Here is a 23,801-nt window from a genome sequence, read left to right as displayed (position 1 = left end):
ATTTGGATTAAAAAAAAATATGTTTTGCCCTTTTCGGCCATATGTACAATTTCTCACACTCTTGCTTTGTAACATCCAATCATCACTGCAATACAACAAACTGACATGCAGTGGGGGTACAGGTTTCTGCTTGAACATCTATCTCTGGAAATAGATTGCACCATGTTTCATTGTATTGCTTGAATTTACTACTTTTTGTTTTATTAAGGAACTTTGTGGCATTTTGGAGATCAGAAAGGCTTTTTACGCTCAAGACTGCATGGGAAAGCCAAATTAGATACACAGTAATTCTCTGCATTAGTCATTTCACACGGCTCTGGCATGAAATCAATTTCTTTATTTAGTCATAAAACGTCAGCAGTGTAAGGGTTAAACGCCAGTATTAAAGCAAGTAGTGGATGCCATTTTAGAAAGCGGCTTTATCCAGCCATCTGCAGTTCAGGGTTATTTATGCTCCAATTACTTTTTGCACGGGACGGAGGGGGGAGATTTTTTTTTCATGATGGCAAGAGAGAAGAAAATAGCTTCACAAAGAGGCAAGGGATGAATGAGAACTGTTCTGCAACGCTGGGACCGGAGCACAGGATGAGCCACTTATTCAAATAGTGCTGAATCTCTCAGATCCCAGGCCTGCGACAACAAATCCCTACAGCTTTGACATTTCATTTACATCTCATGAAAACCTTCCTATTTCAAGGGTCATAGAAATGTCAGCAGAGCGCTCAGCTTACACCTCACACCATGCTAGCCAATAACTGGAAAACTGGGTATTTTGCAGTGCAATATAATGCAAAGTGACATTTAAAAGGGAATCAAGAGTTACAAATGGTTATTATGTAATAGGCCCTGAAACAAGCCACACACTGTACTTCACTGTCAATATAGCAAATGGATAGCTGAACCTATTTGTATGGGATTAACAGGTTTGGAGTGTAGCAAGATAATCACTTTCCATGCACCTATTCAACTGACACCAAAATGTGTTGGGGGTCCATTAGGGAACACTAGGAAATTAAGAATCTCATTCCACAGCACACGTCTATGCCATTGGATAGAGTTGAAAATTACTTTAATATTTTATTTAACGAGTTTTACATAGAACATTGTACAAGGTGAGTGCGCAGGTACGGAGCGGTAAGTGTGGGGATAAATGGGTTATCGAATAAAAGTAGAGAGCTTTCAAAGATTATTTCTGCAGCAGTAGCGCTGTCATTGTGAGGCAACAATGCATCAAATAAAGAACAGTGCAACATCAAGAGGCAGTGCTGGCTCTGCGAGGGCGAGAGCTTGGTATGTGTGGTTTTTGTGCCAGAGCCTCTGGGAAACAATCAATGAATTGGCAACAGTGTGGCTCAGTAGTTAGCACTGTACCCTTTCAGTGTGCAGGTCCTAGGCGCAAATCCCACCAAGGACAACATCTTCAATGTGTTTGAACAGTGCTTTGAAAAAGTATTCATACCTTGTGAACTTTCCACATTTTTGTCATGTTACACCCACAAATATTTGTGAAGTGTATAGGAAATGATATATTTTTTTATATTTTAAAAATATAAATCTTAAAATTATAATGTGCATTTGTGCTCGGCCCTCTGCAGTCTAATACACCTAAATAAAATCCTGATTGACTAATTGCCTCTTGAAGTCATTTAAGTAAATTGAGTTCACCTGTAATTTATCCTTCATATAACTACGGATGTTCTGTGATTACCTCAGAGGTTGAGTTGACTTCATGAGAAATTACAGAGATTATGGTCAGAAATGCAGATACAAGATATAGGTCCTAGCAGATGTACATATGAATCAGTTACTCGTTCCTTGCGACTAGGCCTGGTGCTGGCTCTGCATTTGGGAGTGCTGTGAAGCCAATGGTTTCCTTGGTACTCACCATACATTTACTGAACGTGACTTCTCTATAGAAGAACCCCTCCAAAATGTCCACTTTGCTTTTCAATAACCCACATACCTGGTGACCTATGACAGGGCTGAACCTGGGATGTGCCTTCAGGTTCCAGAGAATTATGAAATGGCAGCTGTCCTCATCTCCGCCTCTGAGCATCCCACGTGTAAGATAATACCATCATGTTTCCCATCATGATCTTATCTATCCATAGCTAGGAAACACAAGTTTATCTTCCAGCGGCTAGTTAATTATGGGCTGATAGGCACATCCCACAATTAAGGCAAAATGTGTTACATGCGTCCCGCTGTCTTGAGACCGGAAATTTACCTGTCATATTTGTAGGAGCTACGCACACTACAATCTTATAATTTTTACCTGGGTGCCTGTGTTTGTAGGTATGCTTTGAAGCTTCTCTTGAACTAGCAATTGCCCACCCATTTCCCTTGCTGAATTAATTTTGGCATCAGGGGGGCTTGCTTCTTTTCTACTATAATTAACTGTCACCCCTTACCATTTGTTCCAGAATGGAGGTATTGTATTTCTATCCTGAAAAGTGTGACTTTGTCTTGATGCCGGTCAGGATGTGGAAATATGTAGGATAGGCAGGTAACTGGCATGTATGGATATACCATATTGCTCACAACAACTATTAATCGTATAGTTCACAGATCTAGCCTTTACGGAAGAGTAGAAACAAGAAAGCCATTTTTAAAAAGCAAAACTAAAAGTCATCCCAGTTGTAATTTGCAAGAAGCCATGTAGAGGACACAGCTAGCATGAGGAAGAAAGTGCTCTGGTCAGACGAGACCAAAGTCGAACTTTTTGGGATAAATGCAAAACTTGTGTAGTGGAAAACTAAATGATCATGATACTGAAATACCACCCCACTGTCAAACATGGAGGTGGTAACATAATGCTGTGGGGATACTTTTGTTTAGCAATGACAGGGAATCAGGCCAAAGTTGATGGGAAGATGGATTGAGTTAAATACAGGGCAATCCTGGAGGAAACCTGCTAGAGGCTGCAAAAGACTTATGACTGGTGCGTAGGTTCATTTTCCAGCACAACGACCCTACACAATACTGCCAGAGCCACAATGGAATGGTTTACAATAAATGCATTTTCATGTGTGTGAATGACCCAGTTACAGTCCAGACCTAAATCCCATTGAGAATCTGTGACAAGACTAAAAAAAATTTAGTTCACAGAAGCTCTACATCCAATCTCACAAAGCTAAAGCCATTTTGAGAAAAAGACTGGACAAAACTGGTAGACATACCACCAAATACTTGCAGAAGTAATTGCAGTGAAAGGTGGTTCCACAAGGTAATGACTCAAGGGTGCTGAACACAAATGCATGTCACAATTTTCAAATTTATAGTTTAAATTATATACAAAACCCTATATCGTTTCCTTTGCACTACACAAATACCCGATACTTTGTGTTGCTATATATGGGTGTAACTTAAAAAAAATAAAAATTGAAATTAAGCAGTAAAAAATATTTGTGGTGCTAATACACTGTTACATGCAAGTTTTGTAAAATCTCATTCACCTGGCTTGCACTTAATTGCAGACATTCTCAAAAGGTTTAAAGAAACAATACCCTTTATAGTAAAAATTTAATAAAGCATTAAGATGATAAAAGCTCTCCATCGTACCATCACCGTCAGCACAGCTTCTGAAGGGGAATGTTAAAATAAATGTTCATTTACAATGTTCATAGCATAAGGGTTATTTTGGGTGTAAGGATTTCCTAATGAGATCTGTTTACCTCCGTGATAATTGCTTTATGCTGCTTCACGCGTTTCAGTTCTTCATCACAGCTAACAGTGTAAGCTTTGGATAGGTTGAGTGGCTTCCCGTCTCTGCACAGCACTGTTTGGCATTTGCCCACATTGGCAGAGGTCAGCGTGAAACAACCTCCAGGGTCCATCGGATCATGCTTTATGTGGCATAGCACGGCAGAGCCTCCAAGCTTCTGGCCAGCAGTACCCAGCTTCCTTCAATAAAAATGAATTTGTTTGTATAAACTGTATTAACAAAAATGCTTCTACTGACAAACAACAAGACATTCGGCAAATACCCTGAGAATGGTTACGACATGACCAATGAAATGAAGGGAAACCGACCAAAACCAAACTAGATTTTTTTGTTTTTGCTCCCTGGAACACACACTAAATATATATTTCTGCTCTCTGAAAGAAACTAAGCATCCCATCAGTTGGATCCTTTTTTCTCTCCTCCAAGTTGTCTATTTTGTAGTCTCCATAGACATAACATTGATTGTTGATCCTGGAGTTTTTCAAGGGAAACTTATGTCTATAGGAAGCGTTAGCGAAAAATTATTGAAACACTTGTTGCACCAGAGCAATGTCTGCCATGCTGGACTTAGTATACAAGATGGAAAAAGGGCATGCACAATTCAGAAAGCAGCCCCAACCTACTTGAGTACATTGACAAGCAGGAACCAATATACTTTCCAAAGACAGTACCATACTGTTATATATAGTATAAAAATAGGCTCATAAAGAATAAATTGTTGTATAACTGATAAAAAAAAAAAGGAATACTGAAAAGACAATGATCGCTTATAATGTGCACATTTATCCTTTATTTATGTAACAATAAGGTTTACCTCTGCATTACGAGGAAGGTGTTCCCCATGTATTCCTCCTCGCTCTTCGTTTTTTGCAACTCGTCAGCTAAAATATCACACATTGTGCACTGAAGCAAGCTGGGAACTTCCACATTGCGGTCGCCGTCAAAAACCCCATATACTGCTTCACGGTTATCACAGAAATTGTTGACCAAGAGAGAAGCTACACACAGCCTGGAAAACAGGGAAGACCTCGGTATTACAATTACCACATTGAGCATAGCTGTGGACAAAAGCATCTAGCAAATGGCAACGATAAAGACAATAATTAAGAAAGGGGAGAAGGGTGAATTGCTTATGCAAAGAATAAAAGTTGCAAAGACTGGTCCTGTGGGAAAAGAAAAAAAAAAAGGCTGAACGTCTTAGGCAGGTGGTGGACAAGCAGTTAACATTCCTCATAGATGACATCACTCTGTACAGACACTTGAAAGCAAAACCTTTCAGCCCCCAATGAATGCTGATGAAATGTGGGACCCTACTTGCAGAAGTTGTGTTCAATGCTGAGCTGTGAAGACAACCCGCATCACTTACAGCGGTCTCACAGCAACCGCAACCAACAAAGGCTGAGGGTAAAGGACAGGATACAGCGTGACGTAGCGGCTGTGGCCGCTTTTACAGTCCCCATATTGAGTTTCACGTGAGAAACTACTTCAGCCATGCAGTGTGAATGACAAAGTCTCTAATTCACTTATTAGGAAGAAACACCCCCTACCCTCACCTGATATATAGATATAACACAAAAAACAGGACATACTTATTCTTCATTCCTGAAGCCTCAGTGTATCCATGGCTCCATACAGCAGGCGCCCCGGAGGCTTCACTGGCGGAGAATCCACATGAAGGCTGGTCCACTTTAAAACATCGAATGTTACTACTATAAAAAAAAAAACAAAAAAAACATTCAAGCTATCAATATAGCAATAGATTTCCATTCAAGTGATAAACTTTACTCAATGCAATTAAACATTCATTAGACCTAAACACACAGACACATACACACACCCACAGCCGGACATGTAATTGATGGGAGGCATGTATCACAGAGGTGGTTATCCTCTGTGATGTAAACCCAGATGCATCCTCTAGTATAGTTAGTAATGAGAGAACTCTTAGGATGCATCAGGGATGGGTTTTACAAGTAGCCGAGAGATGGGTGGGTCTGGCTGCTCACATACCCACACTCATGGGTGTGGTAGATTTGTTAAAAAGTAGACTGTCTTACACATGGTCTGTGTTTAGAGGTTGCTACACCTCCAGTGGGACTCCTATGGAAATCCCGCAACCAAAAAAAGAACTTGACATTTTCGGCTTGGTTTACTTTATGCCGGAGTATGGCTTGCTTTGTTTTCCTAAAATATGGTTTATAATAACTGAAATAAACAAACCAGACTTAAATCAAAACCGTTCCTGTCATTACTTCGACCAATCGGCTGCTATATATAAGGGAAGAATAAGGCTGTAGATTTCTCCTCTCTCTTAATTGAAAACCCATGAACACTTAGTTATAATATGAACAACCTGTTTTAAATTCTCAAGACAAAATATTTTATAGAAGTTTTTAGCCTTCCATATATTACCCAAAGTCCTTAACTGCAAGCTAAAGAATCACACAATAGACTAATCCGTAAAATGTCAGTGAGATCAATCACTGCTAAGAGCATAATCATCCGTTCAGAATGACAACATTTGGGCAACTCAATGGGAAAGATAACTGTTTCTACACATCTGTCCACCATGTGTACTGCTCTCATACGCACTCACTACAAGGGCATCATGGAAAGCCACCACCTGTAGAGAACACTTTGATTCTGCTGCATCAGACACAGTATTAAAACTAGGACAGAAGTCCTTTGACCAGCGTACATTCCACAAAGGTGACCTTTAATGTTTCCAAAGCAGCTTGCTATGAGGCAGTTTGTGCCTGGCTGTTTCACCATTTATATAAATGCCCATACATGACAATATTATGCAAGCTTTCCTCTAACAAAGCTAAAAATAAATATCACTATAGGGACAACAGCTGAGTTGTGTGTCATTCATTATATATTAAATATTAATTAAATATATATATATATATATATATATATATATATATATATATATATATATATATATATATATATATATATATATATATATATATATATATATATATATATATATACACACACACATTAAATATATATATATATACACATTAAATATATATATATATATATATATATATATATATATATATATATAAAAACATATATAAAAATATATATATATATATAAACATATATATATATATATATATATATATATAAACATATATATAAAAATATATATATATATACATATACATATATACATATACATATACATATATACATATACATATATACATATACACATACACATACATATACATATACATGTATATGTATATGTATATATATATGAGACTCAGCTGTTGTCCTTGTAGTGATATTTTTAGCTTTAACCCCTTAACGACCACGGGCAGTAATATTACGTCCTAGCGGTCATGTTACTGCCTGCGGTCTGCCGGCGTCAGCATGCCGCGATTGGCGCACATCTCAGCAGACTTTCACAGCTGAGCTGTGTGCCTGCTAGGCACGAGCAGAATCGTTATCTGCTCGTGCAGTTTAACCCCTTAAATGGCGCTGTCAATATGTGACAGTGCCATTATAACGGCATTACTTTTTTGTTGCCACAACTTTTGCGCAAAATGCAATAACAGGCGATCAAAACGTAGCATTTGCACAAAAATGGTACAGTTAAAGTCGGCTCGAGACGCAAAAAATAAGCAGTCACTGAGCCATAGATCCCGAAAAATGAGAACGCTACGGGTCACGGAATATGGCGTAAAATGTGTGCCACTTTTTCGGACAAACTACCGATTTTTTTTAACCCCTTGTATAAAACTAAAACCTATACATGTTTGGTGTCTACAAACTCACACTGACCTGAGGCATCACAGCCACACATCAGTTTTACCATATAGTGAACACAGTGAATAAAATCTCAAAAAAAACAAATGGTGCTATCGCACTTTCTTGGCAATTTTTCTGCATTACGAATTTTGCCGTTTTCCCGTACACTATGTGGTAAAACGTATGGTTTCCTTTAAAAGTAAAGCTCGTTCCGCAAAAAATGAGCCCTCACATGACCGTATTGCCTGAAAAATAAAAAAAAGTTACGTCTCAGAAGAATGGCGAAAAAAAACAAAGCAAAAAAATCGGCTGGTCGTGAAGGGGTTAATAGAGGAAAGCTTGCATTATATCCATCTCTAAATATATATATATATATATATATATATATATATATATATATATATATATATATATATATATATATATATATATATATATATATATATATATATATATATATATATATATATATATATATGAAAAGAAGGGAATTTTGTATACTTACCGTAAATTCCTTTTCTTCTAGCTCCAATTGGGAGACCCAGACAATTGGGTGTATAGCTACTGCCTCCGGAGGCCACACAAAGTATTACACTCAAAAGTGTAAGGCCCCTCCCCTTCTGGCTATACACCCCCAGTGGGATCACTGGCTCACCAGTTTAGTGCAAAAGCAAGAAGGAGGAAAGCCAATAACTGGTTTAAAGACCAATTCAATCCAAAGAAACATCGGAGAACTGCAACCATTCACATGAACAACATGTGTACCGAAAAAAACCCTAAGAAAACAGGGCGGGCGCTGGGTCTCCCAATTGGAGCTAGAAGAAAAGGAATTTACGGTAAGTATACAAAATTCCCTTCTTCTTTGTCGCTCCATTGGGAGACCCAGACAATTGGGATGTCCAAAAGCAATCCCTGGGTGGGTAAAATAATACCTCGTAATAGAGCCGTAAAACGGCCCCTTTCTACAGGTGGGCAACCGCCGCCTGAAGGACTTGTCTACCTAGGCTGGCGTCTGCCGAAGCGTAGGTATGCACCTGATAATGCTTGGTAAAAGTGTGCAGACTCGACCAGGTAGGTGCCTGGCACACCTGCTGAGCCGTAGCCTGGTGCCGTAATGCCCAGGACTCACCCACGGCTCTGGTAGAATGGGCATTCAGCCCTGAGGGAACCGGGAGCCTAGCAGAACGGTAGGTTTCAAGAATTGGTTCCTTGAGCCACCGAGTCAGGGTGGATCTGGAAGCTTGCGACCCCTTACGCTGACCAGCGACAAGGACAAAGAGTGCATCCGGGCGGCACAGGAGCGCCGTGCGGGAATGTAGATCCTGAGTGCTCTCACCAGATCCAACAGATGCAAATCCTTTTCAAATTGATGGACTGGATGAGGACACAAAGAAGGTAAGGTGATATCTTGATTGAGATGAAGTGGGATACCACCTTAGGGAGAAAGTCCGGAATCGGACGCCGAACCCCCTTGTCCTGGTGAAGACCAGGAATGGAGATTTGCATGACAGCGCTGCTAGCTCGGACACTCTCTGAAGAGACGTGACCGCTACTAGAAAGGCCACTTTCTGTGAAATACGGAAAGGGAAACAACTTTCAAAAGCTCGAAAGGCGGCTTCAAGAGAGTCATTAGAACCTTGTTCAGACTCCAGAGCTCTAATGGCCGCTTGTATGGAGTGATGAGAAGACAAACTCCCTGCAGGAACGTGCATACCTGCGGAAGTCGGCTAGGCGTTTCTGAAAAAATACAGATAGCGCTGAGACTTGTCCTTTAAGGGAGCTGAGCGACCAACTATTTTCCAACCAAGATGGTAGGAAGGAAGGAAAAATAGGCGATGCAAATGGCCAGGGAGAAACTCCTTGAGCAGAGCACCAAGATAAGAATATCTTCCACGATCTGTGGTAGATCTTGGCGGACGTTGGCTTCTTGGCCTGCGTCATGGTGACAACCACTCCTGAGATAATCCTGAAGACGCTAGGATCCAGGACTCAATGGCTACACCGTCATGTTCAGGGCCGCAGAGTTCAGATGGAAAAAAGGGCCCTTGAAACAGCAAGTCTGGTCGGTCTGGTAGTGGCCACGGTTGGCCTACCGTGAGGTACCACAGATCCGGGAACCCCGACCTCCTCGGCCAATCTGCGACCAATGTTGAACTGAGGCGTCCGCCGCCAGAGCTCGATGATCGTGAGACTGTGCTATGAAGCCGGAACAAAGTTGTTGTGCCGTGACGCCATTATGTCGACGTCCGGCATCCCGCAGCGGCGACAGATCTCCTGAAACCCGTCCGGGTGAAGAAACCAGTCCCCTGTGTCCATACCCTGGCGACTGAGGAAGTCTGCTTCCTAGTTTACCACGCCTGGGATGTGAACTGCGGATATGGTGGATGCCGTGTCTTCTACCCACGTTAGAATCCGCCGGACTTCCTGGAAGGCTTGCCGGCTGCGTGTTCTTCCGTGGTGGTTGATGTATGCCACCGCTGTGGAGATATCCGACTGAATTCGGATGTGCTTGCTTTTCAGCCACTGCTGGAAGGCTTGTAGGACAAGATACACTGCTCTGATTTCCAGAACATTGAGCTGAAGGGTGGACTCTTGCTGAATCCACGTACCTTGAGCCCTGTGGCGGAGAAAAAACTGCTCCCCACTCTGATAGACTCGTGCCTGTCGTAACTACCGCCCAGGATGGGGGTAGGAAGGACCTTTTTTCTGACCATGAAGTGGGAAGAAGCCACCACCGTAGAGATTCTTTGGCCGCCTGAGAAGGGGAGACGTCTCTGTCGATGGGCGTCGACTTCCCGTCTCATCGGCGGGGAATGTCCCATTGTAGTGGACGCAGATGAAACTGCGCGAAAGGGACTGCCGCCATTGCTACCATCTTACGTGAGAAGTGCATGAGGCGTCTCAATGTGTGCGACTGATCCTAAGGAGAGATTGCAGCCTTGTCTGTAGTGAACGCTGTTTGTCTAGCGGAAGCTTCACTATCGCTGAGAGAGTATGAAACTCCATGCCTAGATATGTTAGTGATTGGCCCGGGGTCGGATCTGACTTTGAAAAGTTGATGATCCACCCGAAACTCTGGAGAGTCTCCAGCGCAACGTTCGGCTGTGTTGGCATGTTCCTTAAGAGGGTGCCTTGACAAGTAGATCTCCCAAACACGGGATCACAGAGTGACCTTGAGATTGCAGGACTGGTACTACTGCTGGCATGACCTTAGCGAAGACCCGTGGGGCTATCGCCAGCCAGAAGGCAGGGTTACGAACTGAAGGTGTTCGCGTCTTATAACAAAGCGTAGAAACGCTGGAGCTCTGGATCAATCGGCACGTGGGGATAAGCATCCTTGACGTCTATCGATGTTAGGAAATTTCCTTGAAACATTGAGGCGATGACGGAGCGGGGGATTACATCCGGAACCGCCTGGTGTTCACGAGCTGGTTGAGCCGTGTTAGATCCAGAACGGGACGGAAATACTCGTCCTTTCTTGGCATCGCAAATAATTCGGAGTAAAAACCGTGACCTTGTTCCTGAAGAGGAACGGGGGTCACCACTCGTTGTGCCTTTAGAGTGCCCACCGCCTGCAGAAGAGCGTCGGCTCGGTCGGAAGGTGGAGAAGTTCTGAAGAATTGAGTTGGAGGACGAGAACTGAACTCTATCCTGTACCCGTGAGACAGAATGTCTCTCACCCAACGGTCTTTGACCTGAGACAGCTAAATATCGCCAAGGCGGGAGAGCCTGCTACCGACCGAGGATGCGGAGAGAGGAGGCCGCAAGTCATGAGGAAGCCTCTTGGAAGTAGGTTTTCAGGCTGTCTTTTTTTGGGCGTGACTGAGCCCGCCAAGAAACTGAGCTCCTCTGATCCTTTTGAGTCCTCTTTGGACGAGGAGAAATGGGACCTGCCCGAGCCTTGAAAAAACCGAAAACCCCGACTGTCCCTTGGTATGTTGGGGTTTGTTTTGTCTGGGCTGAGGTAAGGAAGAATCCTTACTCTTGAACTGTTTAATGATTACATCTCACGCACACTAAACAGTCGGTCAGCAGAACAAGGCAAACTGGTTAAGCCCTTTTTTGGAAGCAGAATCTGCCTTCCATTCAGTTAACACCCAGGCCCTGCGTAAAACCACGGAGTGAGCGGACGCCACTGCCGTACGGGTCGTAGAGTCCAGGACAGCATTAATCGCCTAAGACGCAAATGCAGACATTTGAGCGGTTAAGGATGACACTTGCGGAACAGATGTACGTGTGACCGTGTCCATCTGTGTAAGACAAGCTGAAGTAGCTTGGGGTGCCTCTACGGCTGCTGGAGCTAACAGCGCGCCGATAGCCTCATAGATGGATTTCGACCAGAGATCCCTCTGTCAGTCAGTGGCATCTTTAAGTGCAGCCCCCTCTTCCACTGCAACTATGGATCTAGCTGCAAGCTGGAGATTGGAGGATGCCCCTTGGGACACTGGGTCCAGCCATTGCCCACGTCAGGGGGTAGGGATAACGTGTATCCTCAGCCGTTTGGGGAAGCGCTTAACTGGATAAGCGTGGTGTTCCTGGACTGCCTGTGTAAAGTCAGGGTGGTCAAGGAAAGTATTTAATTTACGCTTGGGATACGTGAATGGAATTTCTCCTGCTATGAAGCTGACTCTTCCACTGGAGGAGCTGGGGGAGAAATAACTAACATTCTATTGATGGACGCTATGAGATTATTGACTATGGCGTCACCATCAGGTGTATCCAGATTGAGAGCGGTCTCAGGATTAGATCTTGAGCAGCTATCTCCGCCACATCACACAGAGAGTCCGCTTGCTGGGACCCTGACTAGTGTGATGAAGTCGATGGCCGCTCATAGTGAGCCTCTCAGACTATCTGGGACTGTCGTCCGTGTCAGAGCCGTCACTCTGGGAAGCACATGACCCCTCGGAGCTCAAAGTTGTTCCCACTGAGGGGGACCATGGATAATGAATGAACAGTGGCCATGGGTTTGAGAGACTTGTCTGGACTGCAAGGCTTCTAGTATCATAGCCATAGTCTCAGAAAATCTGTCAGTAAATACTGCAGGCACCGTCCCCATGTCCTGGACGGTTAGCAGAGACTCCGTAGTATACAATGGGGGTCTATGTACACTGCCGGCCATATAGCCATACATGCTGTACCGGCTGCATAGAAAACATGTGCTTCTGCGCCTCTGTTTTACACAGACAATATGCTGTTATGTCCTCCGCACAATCAAGGAGGGTATATACAAAAATGCAGCTAAACAGTGCAATGCATAGTGAATAAACATATATGTATATGTGCACTTCGGCACTAGTGGAGTCAGCCCCACAGGTGCTGCTTAACGCCTGGTCACAGCGGTTGTGTGACTATCCGAATCCCTGCCAGGGATTCCTAAACTTGTCTCTTCTGTCGCTACAGAAAACACTGACAAGAATGGCTGCCGGCGTCCTGTGTAGAGGAAGAAGCCGTGGGCGTGCCTGAGAAAGTGCGGGAATCCGGCTGCACAGTGTACACAGTGAGAGGGGTGGAGTATGCAAAGCATACTCCAGCTTCAGCGCTGCCGGATTCACCGTGCATCCAGTGAGAGGGGTGGAGTATGCAAAGCATACTCCAGCTCTCAGCGCTGCCGTGTTGTGCAGCGTTACGCCCCTACCCTGACTGGCAGGTCTGTGGGCGGAAACGAAGTGAGACTAGGCCGCGCAAGCCGGGGACTCGAGTGATAAGCGCGGCCGGCATATAAGCCTTGGTCGGCGCGGAAGTCCCCAGCGCACCACAAGTCCCAGCCGCGCCCGAAATAAAAATGGCAACGGCGGTTAGCGCGGTAGTCCCCTAATACACTAACACACCCAGCAAGCTGTAGTGTGCGATGGCACTAGTGCGGGCAGCGCCGCCGTCCCTGGCGCACTAACACACCCAGCAATGCTGCCGTGTGTCCGTGCGCGGTCCCCACAGGGACACAGAGTACCTTAATGTAGCAGGGCCATGTCCCTGAGGATACTCCGCTCCATGTCCAGCAGATTCCCAGGAGCTGTGGATGGAGCACGGCCTCAGTGCCTGGAGACCGATAAGATCCCACTTCACCCAGAGCCCTAAGGGGATGGGGAAGGAAAGCAGCATGTGGGCTCCAGCCTCCGTACCCGCAATGGGTACCTCAACCTTAACAAACACCCGACAAGAGTGGGGTGAGAAGGGAGCATGCTGGGGGCCCTTTAGTATGGGCCCTCTTTTCTTCCATCCGATATAGTCAGCAGCTACTGCTGACTAAACAGTGGAGCTATGCGTGGATGTCTGACCTCCTTCGCACAAAGCACAAAACTGGTGAGCCAGTGATCCCACTGGGGGTGTATAGCCAGAAGGGGAGGGGCCTTACACTTTTGAGTGTAATACTTTGTGTGGCCTCCGGAGGCAGTAGCTATACACCCAATTGTCTGGGTCTCCCAATGGAGCGACAAAGAAAAATGGTTTATTGAAAGAGTAAATTGTAATTAAGCATCCATCTATGCAATTTGCGCCCTTTCAGAGGTTTTAATTTACTTGTGTCCATATATTACATATAATACAAAAAAGCAAATGTGCACTCCAGGTCTAATATCTATATTGATATACGTCAATCTCTAGATCTATTCAGACAAAATTTATAATAGCGATATTTGAGAATATAATTGAGACCTATATTTCTCTCTCTCTAGATGTATAAATAGTATTACATAAGATTATAAATATAAATTCTCTCATTTAACACCCCCCCCTTTTGCAGAGCTTGGCGATATCAGTCCTAACATGCAATCAGTGTGTGTAGTGCGAGGTGCTCAGTCTGCATGTGACGTGTCTGTATGAGACCTACAGTGGAAAATCCAATGACTAAAGGCCACTCACTTGAGCAGCTCCAGGGTTTTGTGGTCCAGCAGGAGCCGTGCATTGCCAGTCAGGTCCAGTTCTTGCAATTTGGGAGGGAGGTTCTCAGGTAATGTAATTTCAGACAGTTCATTGCAGCTCAAGTCCACACACTGTAGACAGAAGAGGAGTAGGTTACAACATGTTAAACATATAGCTATGTGACAGCCTTATGAAATAATTTTATTTAGGGCTTGGTTGCTCAATAGGAGAAACGCCTCAATTCTGAACTCTACTTTAAAGAAGTCTATCATATCTGATAGTCTGGGCAAACGACCAACTGCCGTCATACACCCAGTACTTTACACTAAAATTCTCTGGTCGTAGAAGGATTTGCAGGGACTCACATTTACAGGTCAACTAAAGGCAATTCAGCTTTTACGGGTGCGTGCTCACAATCAGTGTTCAGTGTTTTGGATGTAGTGTGTTTTCGCTGTGTCCAAAACGTTGCATTGTACAGTACAAGCAGAGTGTATGGGATTCATAGAAATCCCATGCCCTCTGTGTCTGAATGGCCCGCAGTGAAACCTGGCCAGCGGTGCAGCTTTCCGAACTGCAAGCATGTAAATTCTTTGCTGCGGAGTAGCAAGCATTCTCCGTAGGCAGACCACAAGCAAGAGATCGCAGCGCCCCGAACCCTGATTATGGGTACAAGCAGCTGCAGTGACCTGCAGAGGAGACTTGTGGCCCTGTAGGGTCAGGACCTGCCAAGTCCAGGATGCAGCAGGTCCTGATCGTGGGTAAGTCATATTTTACAGCTAAAATCTACATAAAATATGTAAATAAAACTTAGCAAAACGTTAACATATCTGGATAAGTGGCAACGTGTTTTTCCTCTTGACCCTGAAGGCAGGTACTGGTACTAGAAATGCACTGTGGTACCTTGAGCTGCCCTTACACTTTAGAAAGCTGTTAGCTCCCTACTCCACACACACACACACACACACACACACACACACACACACACACACACACACACACACACACACACACACAATTAATCCACTGGTCAAACCATCCATCAAGTTAATTTCTCTTCCGGTGCCGGTATACATGAGTGCTGCTTGTGCTTGACTGAGTGCACAAGTGTTTTAACACTACAAGTCCCAGGAATTTCGAGCTCCATAGGGTTCCAATGGTAGAAATGTTAAATGACCCCTCTCTGAGACTTCTAGTGTTAAATGGGAGAGGAGAAATCTGCAGGCAGATAACCGACAATGATTCATCTTCCCAGTGAATTAAAGTATATACGAATTTAACCTTCCAACTGACCGCTCCCTCTCTCCCCCCATATGTATTTGTCTGTTGGTCCCATCAAAAATTCAAAAGGGGTATTTCCATTTCCAAGATCCTATCCAAATACAGTATGTAGAAGGTGTAATACGAATATCAGCAAATACCCCCAATTAGAAATGTAGTATAGTTCTCCTGGCAAGCTATGTCACTTACCTCATGTGCAGGGCATTACAATAGCTTAGGTATCCATGGTTACGGCCACATATATAGGGACAATTAGCTGCAAGTGGCCGTAACCATGGATACCTATGCTACTCCCATGCCTGCACATGAGGTAACATCACTTATCAGGAAAACTATACTACATTTCTAATTGGAGGTAGAGTGGAACCTTGGTTTACGAGAACAATCCGTTCTGGGAGTGTGCTTGTAAACCAAGTTACTCGTCTAGCAAAGCAAAATTTCCCATAGGAAATAATGCAAGCTCAGACAATTTGTTCCACAACTTGTTCAATGTCCCATCCTGATCCCCTATTGTGCCGTTGCACCCACCCAGCTCCCCTTACCTTCCGTTCCCCCGCCGGCCTCCTAGTCCTTGTAGTTCGCTGGTACTGGACGTGTATCGGTTAACCATCACTACTGATGCCGGAGCTTCCTCTGCCAGAGTGCTGACGTCAAAGGCATGAGCCGCTTGCCTTTGATTGGTCAGCACGCTTGCCTTTGAGAAGTGGCTGACAGCGGAAGTTGCTCCATCATCACGATGGTTACCCGATACTCATCCTGTACTGGCGGACTACAAGAACCAGGAGGCCGGCGAGGGAACAAAAGGTAAGGTGAGCATAAGGTGTGTGTGTTGGTGTAGACTGCAAGAGCGGGTCAGAGCGCGGTGAAAGTACGGAACCAGAAGTGTGTGCTTTGAGTATTTGCTCGTACAGCAAAGCTTGCTCGTAAACTGAGTTACAAGTTTACAGCAAGCTTTGCTTGTATAGTGAAATACTCACACACCAAGTTACTCGTAAACAGAGTTTCCACTGTATTTGCTAAAATTCTTAGTATTACACCTACTGCGTATTGGGATAGGATCTTTAAGATGTGAATATCCCTTTAAGTTTGTCCACCTGAAGTCTAAGGTGTATGGGGCCATCTAGTTGCAGTTTATCACCCCGATGGACAAAAGGATCAGGCATGTTTCCATCTAGCAGCCTGATCCTGATCCCTCCCTCCACCCCCCTCCCCCGCCACCAACATCTGCTATTGGGAGTAAAGTTGGGACACCCTAATACACATTCGATGGTCATCTGGTGCCACGAATATCAGTGAAGGGGTAGGTTGTGGTTGTTAGTTCCCAAGGATGACACAAGAAATATAAATGATAAAAACAAAATACCAATATTGTTACATTCACTAACACAACTTTTGCATGAAGAATTTGCCATAGTTACATTCTCTACGGCAGGTATATACATTATGTTGAAAACTAGGGAGACTAAATCAATTGACATTTTATGGCACTGGTCCTATAAAATAATTCTCATTACCTTTTATGCATTTGCCCAGCAATAGTAATAAAATGGATAACATAGCACAAGTTTGTTTTCATTCTTGCTGCTGATTTTTGGTTCCCCCTCTACAATTTGGGGTTATGGAAATTTGACTCCAACCTTGTAATTAATTATGGCCACCCTCGGTTCACACACTTTTCAATGAACGCATGAGGAAAGCAATTACAATTTTTAGGTAAAACAGTGGTGGATTTTTCGTTGAGCGCTGAATCTTTACACAACCCCTGCAGGTTTTCGATTTGGTTAAAAAATAAAAAAAGACTTCACAAAAGAGACTTCTCTTCCCCGTAGAAAAGCAGATTGATACATTAAAGTGCTCCGCTTCAAAATATTAACTGCAAAGAGCTTGTAGCCTGCAGCTGTTGCTTACATTATGTGAAAGGAAGCAAAATGAGGGAAGCAGCTTTGATGACTGACCTTGGTCAAACCAAGGGAGCGTTGGTCTCGGCCAAATACTGGAGCCCTAACGCAGAGTTTTGCTGAAATCGAATATTCGGATATATTGTTCTAGACAGCATATCCAGGGGGCCTCATTTGTCTGAGAATTATCAGCGCACAACATATCGCAATAGAAGTCTATGAAAGTCTATGGTAACAGCTCGGCAGGTTTAATATCCCGGGTTGGGCACCTAACAGGATTTAAACAAATGAATGAAAGGCACCACATAACAGCATCTATAGAAGCAGCAAGTGATTGACAGGAGCGGCATGCCACCGTTGACATCGTATCAGAACAGTGTGCTATTAAAGGGGTAATTACACCCATGGGATATGGAACAACTTCCTGATGGCTGGGGGTCCGATGGAGCGGTGCTCATGTGCACCGTTGCTCCGTTCATTCTTATGGGAGGTGCTGAAGACCAGCCAAGTGCAGCGCTCAGCTATCACTGGTGGTCCCATTAAGAGATTTTGCAAAAAAAAGTCAGTCAGAATAGCAGGACAGTAGTGTAATCCACTTTATCCAGGGAGGAGACCACAGTGTCTCCAGTTACACAAGTTTTATCAAGCCTGGAACATTATTATTAATATTTATTATTATAGCGCCATCAATCCCATGGCGCTTTACATGTGAAAGGGGTGTACATAATAAGGACAAGTACAGGAGGAGAGAGGACCCTGCCCGCGAGGGCTCACAGTCTACAAGGGATAGCGGAGGATACAGTAGGTGAGGGTACACATCTGTACTTCCTGCCTAACCCGGATTATTGTTTGCTGATGTCCTATTCATTTTTATTTTAGAACGTCGACATAACACAGTATGGCTAAAGGCCTATTAACTTGTAGACAAGGTTCACACTTTTCAAATGTTTTTGGATTGTAAAAGGATGCAAAAACTGAAGGAATAAAAAAAAACAAAAAAACAAGACAAAGACGTTCAAAAGAGGGAACATAACCCAAAATGAAAAAAATATTACTTGAGGCTCATACAGTGAAATATGTTCAGTGTTTTGAGCTTCTTTTAAACACCCAGACTTTCAAAGGTAGGCACGTACATTCTCCAAGTGTTTTCAGCTAGTAACACACAATACTTAACTTATAATAGACGTCAATTGGAAAGCTAAATAGATGTCCAGGTGCTTTTTTGTACATTTTTTTAAAAAAATGCTAATGCTTTTCTTTATAGAGATCAGAAAAAAAATTTCAGTAAGCAACTATAAAAAAAATAAATAAATAAATAAATTTGTTGCAAAAGACACTATAGGGTTACAAAACTGTTAGGAAAAAGGAGAATTTTTGCAGCTTAGGATTAAGAAAATAGTTCTTAAATGGCGTAAAATGATAGTGTGACCACAATTGTAAAGTGGTCAGACTGGGGTTAGATGAAGGTTAGCCAAAGGGTCAAGAATTATCGATTACAATTTATGGGGACCATGTAGTGAAGGTGAAAAGCTAGAGGGGACGGAGAACAGGTAAAAGTTTAGTAATGAGCAAACCCGTACTGTAGACGTTTGGATCCGCGTGGGTTCAAAAGTACCGATGCACTGACACCGGGTACCGGTCCGAATACGGCCACTCAGGTAAAAAATAAAACCTTTCAGGGCTGCTTATTATCTCTCATGCATATGCACTGTTTCCACTGCCAGTCCTGGAGTCTCTGACTTGAAAGCAGTCAGACACGCTGTCACACAGGGTGGGGGTGATCTCTGACTACGATCAACCACTGAGGCTCTGTGCGTGTCTATATTGGTGTAAAAATGAAATTAAAAAATTGGCATAGGTTCCCCCATATAACTGGTTGAGACCCAGTACAGAAAGCATATGGCTACAGGCTGCAGCCCCCAAGCCATGTGCTCATCTTTGTTGTATCAAAATAGGAGGGAGCTCATGCTGCTGTTTTATAAATTAAATACATATTAAAAAAAAGCAGCATTCAATCCTCTCAATTTTGATACCCAGCCATGATATAGCAAACAACTGGGGGCTGGTATTCTCAAGCTGGGGAGGCCGATAGTTATTGCTCCCCAGCCTTAAGATAGCTACCTGCAGCCGCCCAGGATTTTCGCATCCATTAGATGTGACTATCCCGGAACTTTACACAGCTCATCCCAATTGCCCTTGTGCAGTGGCAATCAGGGTAATAAGGGGGTAATGTCAGCTCACAGCTGCCACCAAGCCCTAGATTAGTAATGGGAGGCATCTATGAGAATCCCCACCCATAACTAATCTAAGTGAAAAGAAATAATACTTGCAGCAGAAATTTCTGCACCATTTCTGCATCTTTTGGCAGGAAAAAAGCTGCATAAAATATGGCATGTTTTTGCGGATTTTTTTACATGAGTTTTTGTTCCAGATTTTCCCCTCACTCATTAGAACAGGTGAAATCTACAGCAAAAACACTGACAAAATTGACATGCTACAGATTTAACTTTGTGCACATACACAAGTATCAAAATAAGCAACGTGTGCATGAGACTTCAGGAATCCCAATCACTTTGCTGGCATTTAGAATCCTTCAAGTTTTGAACAATAAGATACATTGCTTGATTAAGGGTCTCTGTCCCTCCATCACGCTGCTCTCAGATGGGGTAGAAAAAAACCTGATGACAGATTCCCATTAAAAGGAAACTGGTCAAGTGAAGAAAAATGCTATTTAACTGCAGATATGGAGTTAATCTGCAGGGTAATAGCGCGCTGAACCTGCCCGGTGCCTGCACTATGAGCCCCGCTGCTGGGAGGAAATAACTTTCTTCCATTGGCAGCCTTCTACTTGCAGTCAAGGGGAAGCGGTGCTCCGTATTGAGAGTGACATCTGGCAGTGCAGGGGGTGCGGTTACAGCAACTGCTCTCAAAACAAAGTGGTGACTAAAGCTGCGCTGGCGCTTCCGCTATGACCGAAATCTGACTGCTGCCGGGGAAAATAAGGTTCTTTACCTCCCGGCAGTGGGGCTCTAAGTGCCAGAGCCGGGCAGGTTTGGAATGTTATTAGCCTGCAGATTAACCCCAGGTTAATAGCAATTTTTCATGTGTCCCTTTAAGAAGATTTGTCTTTGTGAAAAGTTCTCCTAAAATATTATAAAGAGAACCCAGCTTTGGATTCACCATTAAATCTATTTACTTGCACAATTTTTTAAAAGGGTTATCAAAATGGAAAGACATGAGAAATAGTAATGTACTGCAGATAGTCGTGTTATGACAGAATAGATCATATTCAGTAGTAAAATACTGTGAATGTTGGCAGCAGCGCACCAGTTCGCTACATCAGTTCTGGCATTGATAATCATCACCAACCTTGATCTCGGCAAGTTGCATAACTTCAGGGAAGACTTCCAAGCAATTGGAGTGGGCAATGACAGTGTGCATTCGTCTACAGTTCATGATGGTGGTCGGAATGGCTTTCAGCTTGTTCCCACTGATATCGATCTCTTCCAGCTCCTCCAGTTTGGCCATTTTACTGGAGAACAAAAGTGAACACAACACATGAACATCGATCTAGTTACCAGATACACAAAAATTGGAATGTGCGCACTTAGTTTTTCATAAATAAAATACAGATGACATAAAAGTCACAAGTTGCCTGTCACATACAATGGAGCCCATGGGCGCAAAGACGCATATGACCAAAACTTAATAGGTACTTAATTCAATAGTGACTTTCATCGTGACATTTCACAATCCCATTGACCCATATTTGTCATTAGATTTAATAATGCAATGCAAAATTATAATCTCATATCATATAGTCCTAGCCTAAAGGCCCCCATACATTTTCAGTAGCTGTCGGATGAACAGCTCTCTTGCCCGACTCTCTCTGCTGAGCATTCCTGTGTTCTTCATTAAAGCTTCTTCCAGACATTTTTGGCAGTGAGTGTGAAAGAATCGGCAGTCTGAAATTGGACATCACCAATCCCTACTTCCCTGGACAATCATCTGATGGGAGCCGCCATACACAGACTGTTGGCCAAACTCTTCTATATCGGCTCACAAGAGACTAAATGTATGGTGAATTAAGAAATCTCAAATTCTCTTCGTCTTGAGGTAAGTGCATTATATCTGATTATCTCAGGAGCTACAGGTGTTCTACAATACACTAGTGGGACATACCTTGCAGGAAAGGTCTGTAGATGATTGAAGGCCATGTGCAGTATCTTCAGGTGGGGATGTCCCGTTAATAGAGGCACACATTTATCAGTAAGGTTATTATTGGTCACGTATAACTCTTGCAAGGAGCTCTGCGATTCCTCCGACAGACTAGCAGCAGGAAGCACTTCCAGATTGTTGGCCGAAGCATTCAAGCATCGTAGGCTGCTCAAGGAGCATAAAAGTGGAAAATGTTAAGGGCAAAACTTGAAAAAGACAAGCAAAATATAAAATATCGCAGTGTAGAATAGTTAAGCTAATACTGTTAACCCAGTCAGCCCCCGGGGCGCTTTCCGGTTTTTTTTTGCTCCCCTTCTTCCTTTTTTATTTTTCCCGTCAATCTTGCCATATGAGGGCTTGTTTTTTGCGGGACGAGTTGTACTTTTAAATGAAACCATAAGTTTTACCATATAGTGTACTGGAAAACAGCAAAAAAATTCCAAGTGTGGAAAAACTGCAAATAAAGTGTGATCGCACAATAGGTTTTGGGATGTTTTATTCACCATGTTCACTATATGGTAAAACTGATGTATCTATGTGATGCCTCAGGTCGGTGCAAGTTTGTAGACACCAAACATGTATAGGTTTACTGCTATCTAAGGGGTTAAAAAAATGTCACAAGCTTGTCCAATAAAAGTGGAGTACGTTTTGTCATTTTCCGAAACCCGTAGCGTTCTCATTTTTTGGTATCTATGGCTCAGTGATTGCTTATTTTTTGCATCTCGAGCTGATGTTTTTATGGTACCATTTTTGCACAGATGGTACGTTTTGATCGCCTGTTATTGCAATTTGCGCAAAACTTGCGGCGACAAAAAAACCCGTAATTTTGGCGCTTGGAATTTTTTTGCCACTACGCCATTTACCAGATTAATCGATTTTATATTTTGATAGATCGGGCATTTCAGAATGCGGAGATACCAAATGTGTATATTTTTTATTTTTTTAACACTTTAATTTTCAATGGGGTGAAAGGGGGGTGATTTGAACTTTTAGGTTTTTTTTTTTTAAACTTTTTTTAAATTTTATTTTACTAGTCCCCCTAGGGGGCTACAGCGATCATCAATCCGTTCGCTCTGCCCTATCTGTAGATATCAGCTACAGAGCTGAGAACTGCAGATACGCTGCTTTACTCTCCGTGCTGGCACTATGCCGGCATTGAGAGGAAGTGACTCATGTTAGCTATAGACGTCATCACATGACCCTGTGCTACCATGGCAACCACTGAAAGTCACGTGATCACGCATGTGACTTCCAATGGGGGTGCCAGTGAAAATAATGGTCGCGCGCATATACATCTTGCTGCCAGACTTTGGCAGCGAGATGTAAAGGGTTAAATGTTGCGGGTGGAATGCGATTTCACTCGTAACATGCAGGCACACATGTCAGCTGTTGAAAACTGCTAATGTGCGCGAATCGCCACGACCTGCCCACGGCAGGGGGCGGGGATTAACCTCACACGATCCATGACGGATAGATCAGTCATGGGTCGTGAAGGGCTTAAACAGTACGGTAAATATAAAAAAAAAACAAAACAAAAAAAAAACAACAACCCATGAGTGGACCTTTCAGAAAAGTATCAGAAGGTAGAAACATGGAGAACCACATTTTAGCTGTGAAACTACTGTGCGTGAATGAAAAACGCCTTGGCGCTATGGGCAAGCGATTCAGCTAGGTATGAGTTAAAGATGTAAAGCAATTATTTTTCAGCAGGACTTCTCAATAGCTTGTTGGAACTTGCTGTCTAAAATGAGAATCACGTGGGGCTCTGAGCAGCTAAGTCAATGAGTGCGCTGGAAGGAGAGATCTAGGCTGGCCGGTTTGCACAAGCAAGTTCTGGAGTTTTCCAAAAGAGGAGGACCAGTGCCAAGCAATTATGTTTGACTGCAGCTTTCGTGAAGGAAGGGGTGAGAAAATCCAGGTTGTGTGCCCCTCAATGGAGTGTCTAGCAATAACCACAGCTGGTTCACACAATGCCAGAACTCCTGCACACAAGTACATCAAATTATCAAATCCACAACGTAACACTGAACATTTAAATTGCCTCAACCCGGGTG

At 43.4% G+C, this 23,801-nt stretch overlaps 1 protein-coding gene across 1 annotated transcript in view; it reads right to left on the bottom strand.

The window, feature by feature from the left end:
• The window catches only part of PHLPP1 (PH domain and leucine rich repeat protein phosphatase 1), a 174,137-nt gene that overhangs the window by 2,403 nt on the left and 147,933 nt on the right, over positions 1 to 23,801 (bottom strand). The window contains exons 11-16 of the mRNA XM_075314835.1: positions 21,712 to 21,912; positions 20,899 to 21,061; positions 14,354 to 14,484; positions 5,314 to 5,433; positions 4,539 to 4,733; positions 3,675 to 3,903 (exon numbers count right to left, since the gene is read on the bottom strand). Coding sequence (XP_075170950.1) covers positions 3,675 to 3,903; positions 4,539 to 4,733; positions 5,314 to 5,433; positions 14,354 to 14,484; positions 20,899 to 21,061; positions 21,712 to 21,912 — 1,039 coding nt within the window. The remainder of the gene's footprint in view (positions 1 to 3,674; positions 3,904 to 4,538; positions 4,734 to 5,313; positions 5,434 to 14,353; positions 14,485 to 20,898; positions 21,062 to 21,711; positions 21,913 to 23,801) is intronic.

The sequence above is a fragment of the Anomaloglossus baeobatrachus genome, chromosome 6 (assembly GCF_048569485.1).
Source record: "Anomaloglossus baeobatrachus isolate aAnoBae1 chromosome 6, aAnoBae1.hap1, whole genome shotgun sequence".
Lineage (NCBI taxonomy): Eukaryota > Metazoa > Chordata > Amphibia > Anura > Aromobatidae > Anomaloglossus > Anomaloglossus baeobatrachus.
The sequence above is the reverse complement of the archived record's forward strand: the minus strand, read 5'-3'. Positions and strand labels throughout refer to the sequence as shown.